Below are 16761 nucleotides of genomic sequence, written 5' to 3'. Positions count from 1 at the left end.
ACTGTGATGTCACCAACAGTGAGTGGTGGGGTGTTGGTACTGTGATGTCACCAACAGTGAGTGGTGGGGTGTTGGCACTGTGATGTCACCAACAGTGAGTGGTGGGGTGTTGGCACTGTGATGTCACCAACAGTGAGTGGTGGGGTGTTGGCACTGTGATGTCACCAACAGTGAGTGGTGGGGTGTTGGTACTGTGATGTCACCAACAGTGAGTGGTGGGGTGTTGGTACTGTGATGTCACCAACAGTGAGTGGTGGGGTGTTGGTACTGTGAAGTGAGTGGTGGGGTGTTGGTACTGTGATGTCACCAACAGTGAGAGGTGGGGTGTTGGTACTGTGATGTCACCAACAGTGAGTGGTGGGGTGTTGGTACTGTGATGTCACCAACAGTGAGTGGTGCGGTGTTGGTACTGTGATGTCACCAACAGTGAGTGGTGGGGTGTTGGTACTGTGATGTCACCAACAGTGAGTGGTGGGGTGTTGGTACTGTGATGTCACCAACAGTGAGTGGTGGGGTGTTGGTACTGTGATGTCACCAACAGTGAGTGGTGGGGTGTTGGTACTGTGATGTCACCAACAGTGAGTGGTGGGGTGTTGGTACTGTGATGTCACCAACAGTGAGTGGTGGGGTGTTGGCACTGTGATGTCACCAACAGTGAGTGGTGGGGTGTTGGCACTGTGATGTCACCAACAGTGAGTGGTGGGGTGTTGGTACTGTGATGTCACCAACAGTGAGTGGTGGGGTGTTGGTACTGTGATGTCACCAACAGTGAGTGGTGGGGTGTTGGTACTGTGATGTCACCAACAGTGAGTGGTGGGGTGTTGGCACTGTGATGTCACCAACAGTGAGTGGTGGGGTGTTGGCACTGTGATGTCACCAACAGTGAGTGGTGGGGTGTTGGTACTGTGATGTCACCAACAGTGAGTGGTGGGGTGTTGGTACTGTGATGTCACCAACAGTGAGTGGTGGGGTGTTGGTACTGTGAAGTGAGTGGTGGGGTGTTGGTACTGTGATGTCACCAACAGTGAGAGGTGGGGTGTTGGTACTGTGATGTCACCAACAGTGAGAGGTGGGGTGTTGGTACTGTGATGTCACCAACAGTGAGTGGTGGGGTGTTGGTACTGTGATGTCACCAACAGTGAGTGGTGCGGTGTTGGTACTGTGATGTCACCAACAGTGAGTGGTGGGGTGTTGGTACTGTGATGTCACCAACAGTGAGTGGTGGGGTGTTGGTACTGTGATGTCACCAACAGTGAGTGGTGCGGTGTCGGTACTGTGATGTCACCAACAGTGAGTGGTGGGGTGTCGGTACTGTGATGTCACCAACAGTGAGTGGTGGGGTGTCGGTACTGTGATGTCACCAACAGTGAGTGGTGGGGTGTTGGCACTGTGATGTCACCAACAGTGAGTGGTGGGGTGTTGGTACTGTGATGTCACCAACAGTGAGTGGTGGGGTGTTGGTACTGTGATGTCACCAACAGTGAGTGGTGGGGTGTTGGTACTGTGAAGTGAGTGGTGGGGTGTTGGTACTGTGATGTCACCAACAGTGAGAGGTGGGGTGTTGGTACTGTGATGTCACCAACAGTGAGTGGTGGGGTGTTGGTACTGTGATGTCACCAACAGTGAGTGGTGCGGTGTTGGTACTGTGATGTCACCAACAGTGAGTGGTGGGGTGTTGGTACTGTGATGTCACCAACAGTGAGTGGTGGGGTGTTGGTACTGTGATGTCACCAACAGTGAGTGGTGGGGTGTTGGTACTGTGATGTCACCAACAGTGAGTGGTGGGGTGTTGGTACTGTGATGTCACCAACAGTGAGTGGTGGGGTGTTGGTACTGTGATGTCACCAACAGTGAGTGGTGGGGTGTTGGTACTGTGATGTCACCAACAGTGAGTGGTGGGGTGTTGGCACTGTGATGTCACCAACAGTGAGTGGTGGGGTGTTGGTACTGTGATGTCACCAACAGTGAGGGGTGGGGTGTTGGTACTGTGATGTCACCAACAGTGAGTGGTGGGGTGTTGGTACTGTGATGTCACCAACAGTGAGTGGTGGGGTGTTGGCACTGTGATGTCACCAACAGTGAGTGGTGGGGTGTTGGCACTGTGATGTCACCAACAGTGAGTGGTGGGGTGTTGGTACTGTGATGTCACCAACAGTGAGTGGTGGGGTGTTGGTACTGTGATGTCACCAACAGTGAGTGGTGGGGTGTTGGTACTGTGAAGTGAGTGGTGGGGTGTTGGTACTGTGATGTCACCAACAGTGAGAGGTGGGGTGTTGGTACTGTGATGTCACCAACAGTGAGAGGTGGGGTGTTGGTACTGTGATGTCACCAACAGTGAGTGGTGGGGTGTTGGTACTGTGATGTCACCAACAGTGAGTGGTGCGGTGTTGGTACTGTGATGTCACCAACAGTGAGTGGTGGGGTGTTGGTACTGTGATGTCACCAACAGTGAGTGGTGGGGTGTCGGTACTGTGATGTCACCAACAGTGAGTGGTGCGGTGTCGGTACTGTGATGTCACCAACAGTGAGTGGTGGGGTGTCGGTACTGTGATGTCACCAACAGTGAGTGGTGGGGTGTTGGTACTGTGATGTCACCAACAGTGAGTGGTGGGGTGTTGGTACTGTGATGTCACCAACAGTGAGTGGTGGGGTGTTGGCACTGTGATGTCACCAACAGTGAGTGGTGGGGTGTTGGTACTGTGATGTCACCAACAGTGAGTGGTGGGGTGTTGGTACTGTGATGTCACCAACAGTGAGTGGTGGGGTGTTGGTACTGTGATGTCACCAACAGTGAGTGGTGGGGTGTTGGTACTGTGATGTCACCAACAGTGAGTGGTGGGGTGTTGGTACTGTGAAGTGAGTGGTGGGGTGTTGGTACTGTGATGTCACCAACAGTGAGAGGTGGGGTGTTGGTACTGTGATGTCACCAACAGTGAGAGGTGGGGTGTTGGCACTGTGATGTCACCAACAGTGAGTGGTGGGGTGTTGGCACTGTGATGTCACCAACAGTGAGTGGTGGGGTGTTGGTACTGTGATGTCACCAACAGTGAGTGGTGGGGTGTTGGTACTGTGATGTCACCAACAGTGAGTGGTGGGGTGTTGGTACTGTGAAGTGAGTGGTGGGGTGTTGGTACTGTGATGTCACCAACAGTGAGAGGTGGGGTGTTGGTACTGTGATGTCACCAACAGTGAGAGGTGGGGTGTTGGTACTGTGATGTCACCAACAGTGAGTGGTGGGGTGTTGGTACTGTGATGTCACCAACAGTGAGTGGTGCGGTGTTGGTACTGTGATGTCACCAACAGTGAGTGGTGGGGTGTTGGTACTGTGATGTCACCAACAGTGAGTGGTGGGGTGTTGGTACTGTGATGTCACCAACAGTGAGTGGTGGGGTGTTGGTACTGTGATGTCACCAACAGTGAGTGGTGGGGTGTTGGTACTGTGATGTCACCAACAGTGAGTGGTGGGGTGTTGGTACTGTGATGTCACCAACAGTGAGTGGTGGGGTGTTGGTACTGTGATGTCACCAACAGTGAGTGGTGGGGTGTTGGTACTGTGATGTCACCAACAGTGAGTGGTGGGGTGTTGGCACTGTGATGTCACCAACAGTGAGTGGTGGGGTGTTGGCACTGTGATGTCACCAACAGTGAGTGGTGGGGTGTTGGTACTGTGATGTCACCAACAGTGAGTGGTGGGGTGTTGGTACTGTGATGTCACCAACAGTGAGTGGTGGGGTGTTGGTACTGTGATGTCACCAACAGTGAGTGGTGGGGTGTTGGTACTGTGATGTCACCAACAGTGAGTGGTGGGGTGTTGGTACTGACCACGAAGCAGGTGGGTGGAGGCAGTAGCTTCATCAGGATGACTGCGGCCGGGGGGACCGGGAACACCCCCCCTGGAACAGGGTGCAGTCCTGGAGCTGTGGGGCGAGACCAGAGCATGTGAGAGGAGCTGGAGTGGAGTGTGCTCAATTTGACTGGAGTGTGGAGCGAGATTCCCAAAGGCTGGAGCGTCGTAGGTAAGGTACCTACTAGCCAGGTGTCTTTGGTGGTAGGGGTAGAGGAGGGGTAAGGGAGCTACTAGCCAGGTGTCATTGGTGGTAGGGGTGGAGGAGGGGTAAGGTACCTACTAGACAGGTGTCTTTGGTGGTAGGGGTAGAGGAGGGGTAAGGTACCTACTAGACAGGTGTCATTGGTGGTAGGGGTAGAGGAGGGGTAAGGTACCTACTAGCCAGGTGTCATTGGTGGTAGGGGTAGAGGAGGGGTAAGGTACCTACTAGACAGGTGTGGTAGCTGGTAGGGGTAGAGGAGGGGTAAGGTACCTACTAGCCAGGTGTGGTAGCTGGTAGGGGTAGAGGAGGGGTAAGGTACCTACTAGCCAGGTGTGGTAGCTGGAAGGGGTAGAGGAGGGGTAAGGGAGCTACTAGTCAGGTGTCGTTGGTGGTAAGGGTAGAGGGGGTAAGGTACCTACTAGCCAGGTGTGGTAGCTGGTAGGGGTAGAGGAGGGGTAAGGTACCTACTAGCCAGGTGTCATTGGTGGTAGGGGTAGAGGAGGGGTAAGGTACATACTAGCCAGGTGTCTTTGGTGGTAGGGGTAGAGGAGGGGTAAGGTACCTACTAGACAGGTGTCTTTGGTGGTAGGGGTAGAGGGGGGGTAAGGTACCTACTAGTCAGGTGTCTTTGGTGGTAGGGGTAGAGGAGGGGTAAGGTACCTACTAGCCAGGTGTGGTAGCTGGTAGGGGTAGAGGAGGGGTAAGGTACCTACTAGCCAGGTGTCATTGGTGGTAGGGGTAGAGGGGGTAAGGTACCTACTAGACAGGTGTCATTGGTGGTAGGGGTAGAGGAGGGGTAAGGTACCTACTAGCCAGGTGTCGTTGGTGGTAGGGGTAGAGGAGAGGTAAGGTACCTACTAGCCAGGTGTGGTAGCTGGTAGGGGTAGAGGAGGGGTAAGGTACCTAATAGCCAGGTGTGGTAGCTGGTAGGGGTAGAGGAGGGGTAAGGTACCTACTAGACAGGTGTCTTTGGTGGTAGGGGTAGAGGAGGGGTAAGGTACCTACTAGTCAGGTGTCTTTGGTGGTAGGGGTAGAGGAGAAATAAGGTACCTACTAGCCAGGTGTGGTAGCTGGTAGGGGTAGAGGAGGGTGTAAGGTACCTACTAGCCAGGTGTCATTGGTGGTAGGGGTAGAGGAGGGGTAAGGTACCTACTAGCCAGGTGTCGTTGGTGGTAGGGGTAGAGGAGAGGTAAGGTACCTACTAGCCAGGTGTGGTAGCTGGTAGGGGTAGAGGAGGGGTAAGGTACCTACTAGACAGGTGTGGTAGCTGGTAGGGTTAGAGGAGGGATAAGGTACCTACTAGACAGGTGTGGTAGCTGGTAGGGGTAGAGGAGAGGTAAGGTACCTACTAGACAGGTGTCTTTGGTGGTAGGGGTAGAGGAGAGGTAAGGTACCTACTAGTCAGGTGTCGTTGGTGGTAGGGGTAGAGGAGGGGTAAGGTACCTACTAGTCAGGTGTGGTAGCTGGTAGGGATAGAGGAGGGGTAAGGTACCTACTAGCCAGGTGTCTTTGGTGGTAGGGGTAGAGGAGGGGGTAAGGTACCTACTAGTCAGGTGTCGTTGGTGGTAGGGGTAGAGGAGGGGGTAAGGTACCTACTAGCCAGGTGTCGTTGGTGGTAGGGGTAGAGGAGAGGTAAGGTACCTACTAGCCAGGTGTTGTAGCTGGTAGGGGTAGAGGAGGGGTAAGGTACCTACTAGCCAGGTGTGGTAGCTGGTAGGGGTAGAGGAGGGGTAAGGTACCTACTAGACAGGTGTCTTTGGTGGTAGGGGTAGAGGAGGGGTAAGGTACCTACTAGCCAGGTGTCGTTGGTGGTAGGGGTAGAGGAGGGGTAAGGTACCTACTAGCCAGGTGTCGTTGGTGGTAGGGGTAGAGGAGAGGTAAGGTACCTACTAGCCAGGTGTGGTAGCTGGTAGGGGTAGAGGAGGGGTAAGGTACCTACTAGCCAGGTGTGGTAGCTGGTAGGGGTAGAGGAGGGGTAAGGTACCTACTAGCCAGGTGTGGTAGCTGGTAGGGGTAGAGGAGGGGTAAGGGAGCTACTAGTCAGGTGTCGTTGGTGGTAAGGGTAGAGGGGTAAGGTACCTACTAGCCAGGTGTCGTTGGTGGTAAGGGTAGAGGGGTAAGGTACCTACTAGACAGGTGTCTTTGGTGGTAGGGGTAGAGGAGGGGTAAGGTACATACTAGCCAGGTGTGGTAGCTGGTAGGGGTAGAGGAGGGGTAAGGTACCTACTAGCCAGGTGTGGTAGCTGGTAGGGGTAGAGGAGGGGTAAGGTACCTACTAGCCAGGTGTGGTAGCTGGTAGGGGTAGAGGAGGGGTAAGGTACCTACTAGACAGGTGTCTTTGGTGGTAGGGGTAGAGGGGGGGTAAGGTACCTACTAGTCAGGTGTCTTTGGTGGTAGGGGTAGAGGAGGGGTAAGGTACCTACTAGCCAGGTGTGGTAGCTGGTAGGGGTAGAGGAGGGGTAAGGTACCTACTAGCCAGGTGTCATTGGTGGTAGGGTTAGAGGAGGGGTAAGGTACCTACTAGCCAGGTGTGGTAGCTGGTAGGGGTAGAGGAGGGGTAAGGTACCTACTAGACAGGTGTCTTTGGTGGTAGGGGTAGAGGGGGGGTAAGGTACCTACTAGTCAGGTGTCTTTGGTGGTAGGGGTAGAGGAGGGGTAAGGTACCTACTAGCCAGGTGTGGTAGCTGGTAGGGGTAAGGTACCTACTAGACAGGTGTCATTGGTGGTAGGGGTAGAGGAGGGGTAAGGTACCTACTAGCCAGGTGTCGTTGGTGGTAGGGGTAGAGGAGAGGTAAGGTACCTACTAGACAGGTGTGGTAGCTGGTAGGGGTAGAGGAGGGGTAAGGTACCTACTAGCCAGGTGTCGTTGGTGGTAGGGGTAGAGGAGAGGTAAGGTACCTACTAGCCAGGTGTGGTAGCTGGTAGGGGTAGTGGAGGGGTAAGGTACCTAATAGCCAGGTGTGGTAGCTGGTAGGGGTAGAGGAGGGGTAAGGTACCTACTAGACAGGTGTGGTAGCTGGTAGGGGTAGAGGAGGGGTAAGGTACCTACTAGACAGGTGTGGTAGCTGGTAGGGATAGAGGAGGGGTAAGGTACCTACTAGCCAGGTGTGGTAGCTGGTAGGGGTAGAGGAGGGGTAAGGTACCTACTAGACAGGTGTGGTAGCTGGTAGGGGTAGAGGAGAGGTAAGGTACCTACTAGCCAGGTGTCTTTGGTGGTAGGGGTAGAGGAGGGGTAAGGTACCTACTAGACAGGTGTGGTAGCTGGTAGGGGTAGAGGAGAGGTAAGGTACCTACTAGTCAGGTGTGGTAGCTGGTAGGGGTAGAGGAGAGGTAAGGTACCTACTAGTCAGGTGTCATTGGTGGTAGGGGTAGAGGAGGGGGTAAGGTACCTACTAGTCAGGTGTCTTTGGTGGTAGGGGTAGAGGAGGGGTAAGGTACCTACTAGTCAGGTGTGGTAGCTGGTAGGGATAGAGGAGGGGTAAGGTACCTACTAGCCAGGTGTATTTGGTGGTAGGGGTAGAGGAGAGGTAAGGTACCTACTAGTCAGGTGTGGTAGCTGGTAGGGGTAGAGGAGAGGTAAGGTACCTACTAGTCAGGTGTCATTGGTGGTAGGGGTAGAGGAGGGGGTAAGGTACCTACTAGTCAGGTGTGGTAGCTGGTAGGGGTAGAGGAGAGGTAAGGTACCTACTAGTCAGGTGTCATTGGTGGTAGGGGTAGAGGAGGGGGTAAGGTACCTACTAGTCAGGTGTCGTTGGTGGTAGGGGTAGAGGAGGGGGTAAGGTACCTACTAGTCAGGTGTCATTGGTGGTAGGGGTAGAGGAGGGGTAAGGTACCTACTAGCCAGGTGTGGTAGCTGGTAGGGGTAGAGGAGGGGTAAGGTACCTACTAGCCAGGTGTGGTAGCTGGTAGGGGTAGAGGAGGGGTAAGGTACCTACTAGCCAGGTGTGGTAGCTGGTAGGGGTAGAGGAGGGGTAAGGTACCTACTAGCCAGGTGTGGTAGCTGGTAGGGGTAGAGGAGGGGTAAGGGAGCTACTAGTCAGGTGTCGTTGGTGGTAAGGGTAGAGGGGGTAAGGTACCTACTAGCCAGGTGTGGTAGCTGGTAGGGGTAGAGGAGGGGTAAGGTACCTACTAGTCAGGTGTCATTGGTGGTAGGGTTAGAGGAGGGGTAAGGTACCTACTAGCCAGGTGTGGTAGCTGGTAGGGGCAGAGGAGGGGTAAGGTACCTACTAGACAGGTGTGGTAGCTGGTAGGGGTAGAGGAGGGGTAAGGTACCTACTAGACAGGTGTCTTTGGTGGTAGGGGTAGAGGAGGGGTAAGGTACCTACTAGACAGGTGTGGTAGCTGGTAGGGGTAGAGGAGGGGTAAGGTACCTACTAGCCAGGTGTCATTGGTGGTAGGGGTAGAGGAGGGGTAAGGTACCTACTAGACAGGTGTGGTAGCTGGTAGGGGTAGAGGAGGGGTAAGGTACCTACTAGCCAGGTGTGGTAGCTGGTAGGGGTAGAGGAGGGGTAAGGTACCTACTAGACAGGTGTCTTTGGTGGTAGGGGTAGAGGAGGGGTAAGGTACCTACTAGACAGGTGTGGTAGCTGGTAGGGGTAGAGGAGGGGTAAGGTACCTACTAGACAGGTGTGGTAGCTGGTAGGGGTAGAGGAGGGGTAAGGTACCTACTAGACAGGTGTGGTAGCTGGTAGGGGTAGAGGAGGGGTAAGGTACCTACTAGACAGGTGTCTTTGGTGGTAGGGGTAGAGGGGGTAAGGTACCTACTAGCCAGGTGTCATTGGTGGTAGGGGTAGAGGAGGGGTAAGGTACCTACTAGCCAGGTGTCATTGGTGGTAGGGGTAGAGGAGGGGTAAGGTACCTACTAGACAGGTGTGGTAGCTGGTAGGGGTAGAGGAGGGGTAAGGTACCTACTAGACAGGTGTCATTGGTGGTAGGGGTAGAGGAGGGGTAAGGTACCTACTAGCCAGGTGTCATTGGTGGTAGGGGTAGAGGAGGGGTAAGGTACCTACTAGACAGGTGTGGTAGCTGGTAGGGGTAGAGGAGAGGTAAGGTACCTACTAGCCAGGTGTCATTGGTGGTAGGGGTAGAGGAGGGGTAAGGTACCTACTAGACAGGTGTGGTAGCTGGTAGGGGTAGAGGAGAGGTAAGGTACCTACTAGCCAGGTGTCATTGGTGGTAGGGTTAGAGGAGGGGTAAGGGAGCTACTAGCCAGGTGTCATTGGTGGTAGGGGTAGAGGAGGGGTAAGGGAGCTACTAGCCAGGTGTCATTGGTGGTAGGGGTAGAGGAGAGGGTAAGGTACCTACTAGCCAGGTGTCGTTGGTGGTAGGGGTAGAGGAGGGGTAAGGTACCTACTAGCCAGGTGTCATTGGTGGTAGGGGTAGAGGAGGGGTAAGGTACCTACTAGCCAGGTGTCATTGGTGGTAGGGTTAGAGGAGGGGTAAGGGAGCTACTAGCCAGGTGTCATTGGTGGTAGGGGTAGAGGAGAGGGTAAGGTACCTACTAGCCAGGTGTCGTTGGTGGTAGGGGTAGAGGAGAGGTAAGGTACCTACTAGCCAGGTGTGGTAGCTGGTAGGGGTAGAGGAGGGGTAAGGTACCTACTAGCCAGGTGTGGTAGCTGGTAGGGGTAGAGGAGGGGTAAGGTACCTACTAGCCAGGTGTCGTTGGTGGTAGGGGTAGAGGAGGGATAAGGTACCTACTAGCCAGGTGTGGTAGCTGGTAGGGGTAGAGGAGGGGTAAGGTACCTACTAGCCAGGTGTCGTAGCTGGTAGGGGTAGAGGAGGGGTAAGGTACCTAATAGCCAGGTGTGGTAGCTGGTAAGGGTAGAGGAGGGGTAAGGTACCTACTAGCCAGGTGTCATTGGTGGTAGGGTTAGAGGAGGGGTAAGGTACCTACTAGCCAGGTGTCGTTGGTGGTAGGGGTAGAGGAGGGGGTAAGGTACCTACTAGCCAGGTGTGGTAGCTGGTAGGGGTAGAGGAGGGGTAAGGTACCTACTAGCCAGGTGTCGTTGGTGGTAGGGGTAGAAGAGGGGTAAGGTACCTACTAGCCAGGTGTCATTGGTGGTAGGGGTAGAGGAGGGGTAAGGTACCTACTAGCCAGGTGTCTTTGGTGGTAGGGGTAGAGGAGGGGGTAAGGTACCTACTAGCCAGGTGTGGTAGCTGGTAGGGGTAGAGGAGGGGTAAGGTACCTACTAGCCAGGTGTGGTAGCTGGTAGGGGTAGAGGAGGGGGTAAGGTACCTACTAGACAGGTGTCATTGGTGGTAGGGGTAGAGGAGGGGTAAGGTACCTACTAGACAGGTGTCTTTGGTGGTAGGGGTAGAGGAGGGGTAAGGTACCTACTAGACAGGTGTCATTGATGGTAGGGGTAGAGGAGGGGTAAGGTACCTACTAGACAGGTGTGGTAGCTGGTAGGGGTAGAGGAGGGGGTAAGGTACCTACTAGACAGGTGTCATTGGTGGTAGGGGTAGAGGAGGGGTAAGGTACCTACTAGACAGGTGTCTTTGGTGGTAGGGGTAGAGGAGGGGTAAGGTACCTACTAGACAGGTGTGGTAGCTGGTAGGGGTAGAGGAGGGGTAAGGTACCTACTAGTCAGGTGTCTTTGGTGGTAGGGGTAGAGGAGGGGGTAAGGTACCTACTAGCCAGGTGTGGTAGCTGGTAGGGGTAGAGGAGGGGTAAGGTACCTACTAGCCAGGTGTCGTGGTTGGTAGGGGTAGAGGAGGGGGTAAGGTACCTACTAGACATGTGTGGTAGCTGGTAGGGGTAGAGGAGGGGTAAGGTATCTACTAGCCAGGTGTCGTGGTTGGTAGGGGTAGAGGAGGGGGTAAGGTACCTACTAGCCAGGTGTGGTAGCTGGTAGGGGTAGAGGAGGGGTAAGGTACCTACTAGTCAGGTGTCTTTGGTGGTAGGGGTAGAGGAGGGGTAAGGTACCTACTAGCCAGGTGTGGTAGCTGGTAGGGGCAGAGGGGGTAAGGTACCTACTAGACAGGTGTCTTTGGTGGTAGGGGTAGAGGAGGGGTAAGGTACCTACTAGACAGGTGTCTTTGGTGGTAGGGGTAGAGGGGGTAAGGTACCTACTAGCCAGGTGTCTTTGGTGGTAGGGGTAGAGGAGGGGTAAGGTACCTACTAGCCAGGTGTCTTTGGTGGTAGGGTTAGAGGAGGGGTAAGGTACCTACTAGACAGGTGTCTTTGGTGGTAGGGGTAGAGGAGGGGTAAGGTACCTACTAGACAGGTGTCGTTGGTGGTAGAGGTAGAGGAGGGATAAGGTACCTACTAGACAGGTGTGGTAGCTGGTAGGGGTAGAGGAGGGGTAAGGTACCTACTAGCCAGGTGTCGTAGCTGGTAGGGGTAGAGGAGGGGTAAGGTACCTACTAGCCAGGTGTGGTAGCTGGTAGGGGTAGAGGAGGGGTAAGGTACCTACTAGCCAGGTGTGGTAGCTGGTAGGGGTAGAGGGGTAAGGTAAGGTACCTACTAGCCAGGTGTCGTTGGTGGTAGGGGTAGAGGAGGGGTAAGGTACCTACTAGCCAGGTGTCTTTGGTGGTAGGGGTAGAGGAGGGGTAAGGTACCTACTAGACAGGTGTCATTGGTGGTAGGGGTAGAGGAGGGGTAAGGTACCTACTAGCCAGGTGTCGTTGGTGGTAGGGTTAGAGGAGGGGTAAGGTACCTACTAGACAGGTGTCATTGGTGGTAGGGGTAGAGGAGGGGTAAGGTACCTACTAGCCAGGTGTCGTTGGTGGTAGGGGTAGAGGAGGGGGTAAGGTACCTACTAGCCAGGTGTGGTAGCTGGTAGGGGTAGAGGAGGGGTAAGGAACCTACTAGCCAGGTGTGGTAGCTGGTAGGGGTAGAGGAGGGGTAAGGTACCTACTAGCCAGGTGTGGTAGCTGGTAGGGGTAGAGGAGGGGTAAGGGAGCTACTAGTCAGGTGTCGTTGGTGGTAAGGGTAGAGGGGGTAAGGTACCTACTAGACAGGTGTGGTAGCTGGTAGGGGTAGAGGAGGGGGTAAGGTACCTACTAGACAGGTGTCATTGGTGGTAGGGGTAGAGGAGGGGTAAGGTACCTACTAGACAGGTGTCTTTGGTGGTAGGGGTAGAGGAGGGGTAAGGTACCTACTAGACAGGTGTGGTAGCTGGTAGGGGTAGAGGAGGGGTAAGGTACCTACTAGTCAGGTGTCTTTGGTGGTAGGGGTAGAGGAGGGGGTAAGGTACCTACTAGCCAGGTGTGGTAGCTGGTAGGGGTAGAGGAGGGGTAAGGTACCTACTAGCCAGGTGTCGTGGTTGGTAGGGGTAGAGGAGGGGGTAAGGTACCTACTAGACATGTGTGGTAGCTGGTAGGGGTAGAGGAGGGGTAAGGTATCTACTAGCCAGGTGTCGTGGTTGGTAGGGGTAGAGGAGGGGGTAAGGTACCTACTAGCCAGGTGTGGTAGCTGGTAGGGGTAGAGGAGGGGTAAGGTACCTACTAGTCAGGTGTCTTTGGTGGTAGGGGTAGAGGAGGGGTAAGGTACCTACTAGCCAGGTGTGGTAGCTGGTAGGGGCAGAGGGGGTAAGGTACCTACTAGACAGGTGTCTTTGGTGGTAGGGGTAGAGGAGGGGTAAGGTACCTACTAGACAGGTGTCTTTGGTGGTAGGGGTAGAGGGGGTAAGGTACCTACTAGCCAGGTGTCTTTGGTGGTAGGGGTAGAGGAGGGGTAAGGTACCTACTAGCCAGGTGTCTTTGGTGGTAGGGTTAGAGGAGGGGTAAGGTACCTACTAGACAGGTGTCTTTGGTGGTAGGGGTAGAGGAGGGGTAAGGTACCTACTAGACAGGTGTCGTTGGTGGTAGAGGTAGAGGAGGGATAAGGTACCTACTAGCCAGGTGTGGTAGCTGGTAGGGGTAGAGGAGGGGTAAGGTACCTACTAGCCAGGTGTCGTAGCTGGTAGGGGTAGAGGAGGGGTAAGGTACCTACTAGCCAGGTGTGGTAGCTGGTAGGGGTAGAGGAGGGGTAAGGTACCTACTAGCCAGGTGTGGTAGCTGGTAGGGGTAGAGGGGTAAGGTAAGGTACCTACTAGCCAGGTGTCGTTGGTGGTAGGGGTAGAGGAGGGGTAAGGTACCTACTAGCCAGGTGTCTTTGGTGGTAGGGGTAGAGGAGGGGTAAGGTACCTACTAGACAGGTGTCATTGGTGGTAGGGGTAGAGGAGGGGTAAGGTACCTACTAGCCAGGTGTCGTTGGTGGTAGGGTTAGAGGAGGGGTAAGGTACCTACTAGACAGGTGTCATTGGTGGTAGGGGTAGAGGAGGGGTAAGGTACCTACTAGCCAGGTGTCGTTGGTGGTAGGGGTAGAGGAGGGGGTAAGGTACCTACTAGCCAGGTGTGGTAGCTGGTAGGGGTAGAGGAGGGGTAAGGTACCTACTAGCCAGGTGTGGTAGCTGGTAGGGGTAGAGGAGGGGTAAGGTACCTACTAGCCAGGTGTGGTAGCTGGTAGGGGTAGAGGAGGGGTAAGGGAGCTACTAGTCAGGTGTCGTGGTTGGTAGGGGTAGAGGAGGGGTAAGGTACCTACTAGCCAGGTGTGGTAGCTGGTAGGGGTAGAGGAGGGTGTAAGGTACCTACTAGCCAGGTGTCATTGGTGGTAGGGGTAGAGGAGGGGTAAGGTACCTACTAGCCAGGTGTCGTTGGTGGTAGGGGTAGAGGAGGGATAAGGTACCTACTAGCCAGGTGTGGTAGCTGGTAGGGGTAGAGGAGGGGTAAGGTACCTACTAGCCAGGTGTGGTAGCTGGTAGGGTTAGAGGAGAGGTAAGGTACCTACTAGCCAGGTGTCTTTGGTGGTAGGGGTAGAGGAGGGGTAAGGTACCTACTAGCCAGGTGTGGTAGCTGGTAGGGGTAGAGGAGGGGTAAGGTACCTACTAACCAGGTGTGGTAGCTGGTAGGGGTAGAGGAGGGGTAAGGTACCTACTAGCCAGGTGTGGTAGCTGGTAGGGGTAGAGGAGGGGTAAGGTACCTACTAGACAGGTGTCTTTGGTGGTAGGGGTAGAGGAGGGGTAAGGTACCTACTAGTCAGGTGTCTTTGGTGGTAGGGGTAGAGGAGGGGTAAGGTACCTACTAGCCAGGTGTGGTAGCTGGTAGGGGTAGAGGGGTAAGGGAGCTACTAGTCAGGTGTCGTTGGTGGTAAGGGTAGAGGGGTAAGGTACCTACTAGACAGGTGTCTTTGGTGGTAGGGGTAGAGGAGGGGTAAGGTACATACTAGCCAGGTGTGGTAGCTGGTAGGGGTAGAGGAGGGGTAAGGTACCTACTAGCCAGGTGTCATTGGTGGTAGGGTTAGAGGAGGGGTAAGGTACCTACTAGCCAGGTGTGGTAGCTGGTAGGGGTAGAGGAGGGGTAAGGTACCTACTAGACAGGTGTCTTTGGTGGTAGGGGTAGAGGAGGGGTAAGGTACCTACTAGCCAGGTGTGGTAGCTGGTAGGGGTAGAGGAGGGGTAAGGTACCTACTAGACAGGTGTCATTGGTGGTAGGGGTAGAGGAGGGGTAAGGTACCTACTAGCCAGGTGTCGTTGGTGGTAAGGGTAGAGGAGAGGTAAGGTACCTACTAGCCAGGTGTGGTAGCTGGTAGGGGTAGAGGAGGGGTAAGGTACCTACTAGCCAGGTGTGGTAGCTGGTAGGGGTAGAGGAGGGGTAAGGTACCTAATAGCCAGGTGTGGTAGCTGGTAGGGGTAGAGGAGGGGTAAGGTACCTACTAGCCAGGTGTGGTAGCTGGTAGGGGTAGAGGAGAGGTAAGGTACCTAATAGCCAGGTGTGGTAGCTGGTAGGGGTAGAGGAGAGGTAAGGTACCTACTAGACAGGTGTCATTGGTGGTAGGGGTAGAGGAGGGGTAAGGTACCTACTAGCCAGGTGTGGTAGCTGGTAGGGGTAGAGGAGGGTGTAAGGTACCTACTAGCCAGGTGTCATTGGTGGTAGGGGTAGAGGAGGGGTAAGGTACCTACTAGCCAGGTGTCGTTGGTGGTAGGGGTAGAGGAGAGGTAAGGTACCTACTAGCCAGGTGTGGTAGCTGGTAGGGGTAGAGGAGGGGTAAGGTACCTACTAGACAGGTGTCATTGGTGGTAGGGGTAGAGGAGGGGGTAAGGTACCTACTAGACAGGTGTCTTTGGTGGTAGGGGTAGAGGAGAGGTAAGGTACCTACTAGACAGGTGTGGTAGCTGGTAGGGGTAGAGGAGAGGTAAGGTACCTACTAGACAGGTGTCTTTGGTGGTAGGGGTAGAGGAGGGGGTAAGGTACCTACTAGTCAGGTGTCGTTGGTGGTAGGGGTAGAGGAGGGGGTAAGGTACCTACTAGTCAGGTGTCATTGGTGGTAGGGTTAGAGGAGAGGTAAGGTACCTACTAGCCAGGTGTCTTTGGTGGTAGGGGTAGAGGAGGGGTAAGGTACCTACTAGTCAGGTGTCGTTGGTGGTAGGGGTAGAGGAGGGATAAGGTACCTACTAGTCAGGTGTGGTAGCTGGTAGGGGTAGAGGATGGGTAAGGTACCTACTAGCCAGGTGTGGTAGCTGGTAGGGGTAGAGGAGGGGTAAGGTACCTACTAGCCAGGTGTCTTTGGTGGTAGGGGTAGAGGAGGGGGTAAGGTACCTACTAGTCAGGTGTCATTGGTGGTAGGGTTAGAGGAGGGGTAAGGTACCTACTAGCCAGGTGTGGTAGCTGGTAGGGGTAGAGGAGGGGTAAGGTACCTACTAGCCAGGTGTCTTTGGTGGTAGGGGTAGAGGAGGGGGTAAGGTACCTACTAGTCAGGTGTCTTTGGTGGTAGGGGTAGAGGAGGGGGTAAGGTACCTACTAGTCAGGTGTCATTGGTGGTAGGGTTAGAGGAGGGGTAAGGTACCTACTAGCCAGGTGTGGTAGCTGGTAGGGGTAGAGGAGGGGTAAGGTACCTACTAGCCAGGTGTCTTTGGTGGTAGGGGTAGAGGAGGGGGTAAGGTACCTACTAGTCAGGTGTCTTTGGTGGTAGGGGTAGAGGAGGGGTAAGGTACCTACTAGTCAGGTGTCATTGGTGGTAGGGTTAGAGGAGAGGTAAGGTACCTACTAGACAGGTGTGGTAGCTGGTAGGGGTAGAGGAGGGGTAAGGTACCTACTAGCCAGGTGTCATTGGTGGTAGGGGTAGAGGAGGGGTAAGGTACCTACTAGACAGGTGTCATTGGTGGTAGGGTTAGAGGAGGGGTAAGGTACCTACTAGCCAGGTGTCGTAGCTGGTAGGGGTAGAGGAGGGGGAAAGGTACCTACTAGACAGGTATGGTAGCTGGTAGGGGTAGAGGAGGGGGAAAGGTACCTACTAGCCAGGTGTCGTAGCTGGTAGGGGTAGAGGAGGGATAAGGTACGTACGGGCCATGTATGGTAGCTGGTAGGGGTAGAGGAGGGATAAGGTACGTACGGGCCATGTATGGTAGCTGGTAGGGGTAGAGGAGGGATAAGGTACGTACGGGCCATGTGTCGTGGTTGGTAGGGGATCATCTGGCTGGTGTCAGGTTTGGGGTACTCTGGTTTGCGGTCGGCCTCGTCCTTTTGCGTGGGAGCTGATGGAGTCACCACCGTCTCTGTCTGGAGCAACGCCGCCAGTTTGGCACGAGACACGTCCTGCACACACACAGGTTTAAAATCATAGAATTCTAAACAGATATCCTTTACCCTCACATGACTGAAGAGTTGAACAAGAGAGAAACACACAAATGGTCCACTTGTTTCATAGCCATAGATCTGTTTCTATTGAAGA

At 54.5% G+C, this 16761-nt stretch overlaps 1 protein-coding gene across 1 annotated transcript in view; it reads right to left on the bottom strand.

Annotated features, from left to right (window-relative positions):
* The window catches only part of cstf3 (cleavage stimulation factor, 3' pre-RNA, subunit 3), a 40655-nt gene that overhangs the window by 2999 nt on the left and 20895 nt on the right, over positions 1–16761 (bottom strand). The window contains exons 17-18 of the mRNA XM_055861310.1: positions 16472–16625; positions 3823–3917 (exon numbers count right to left, since the gene is read on the bottom strand). Coding sequence (XP_055717285.1) covers positions 3823–3917; positions 16472–16625 — 249 coding nt within the window. The remainder of the gene's footprint in view (positions 1–3822; positions 3918–16471; positions 16626–16761) is intronic.

Source organism: Salvelinus fontinalis, chromosome 1, assembly GCF_029448725.1.
Source record: "Salvelinus fontinalis isolate EN_2023a chromosome 1, ASM2944872v1, whole genome shotgun sequence".
Lineage (NCBI taxonomy): Eukaryota > Metazoa > Chordata > Actinopteri > Salmoniformes > Salmonidae > Salvelinus > Salvelinus fontinalis.
This window is presented reverse-complemented; position numbering and strand designations above follow the sequence as displayed.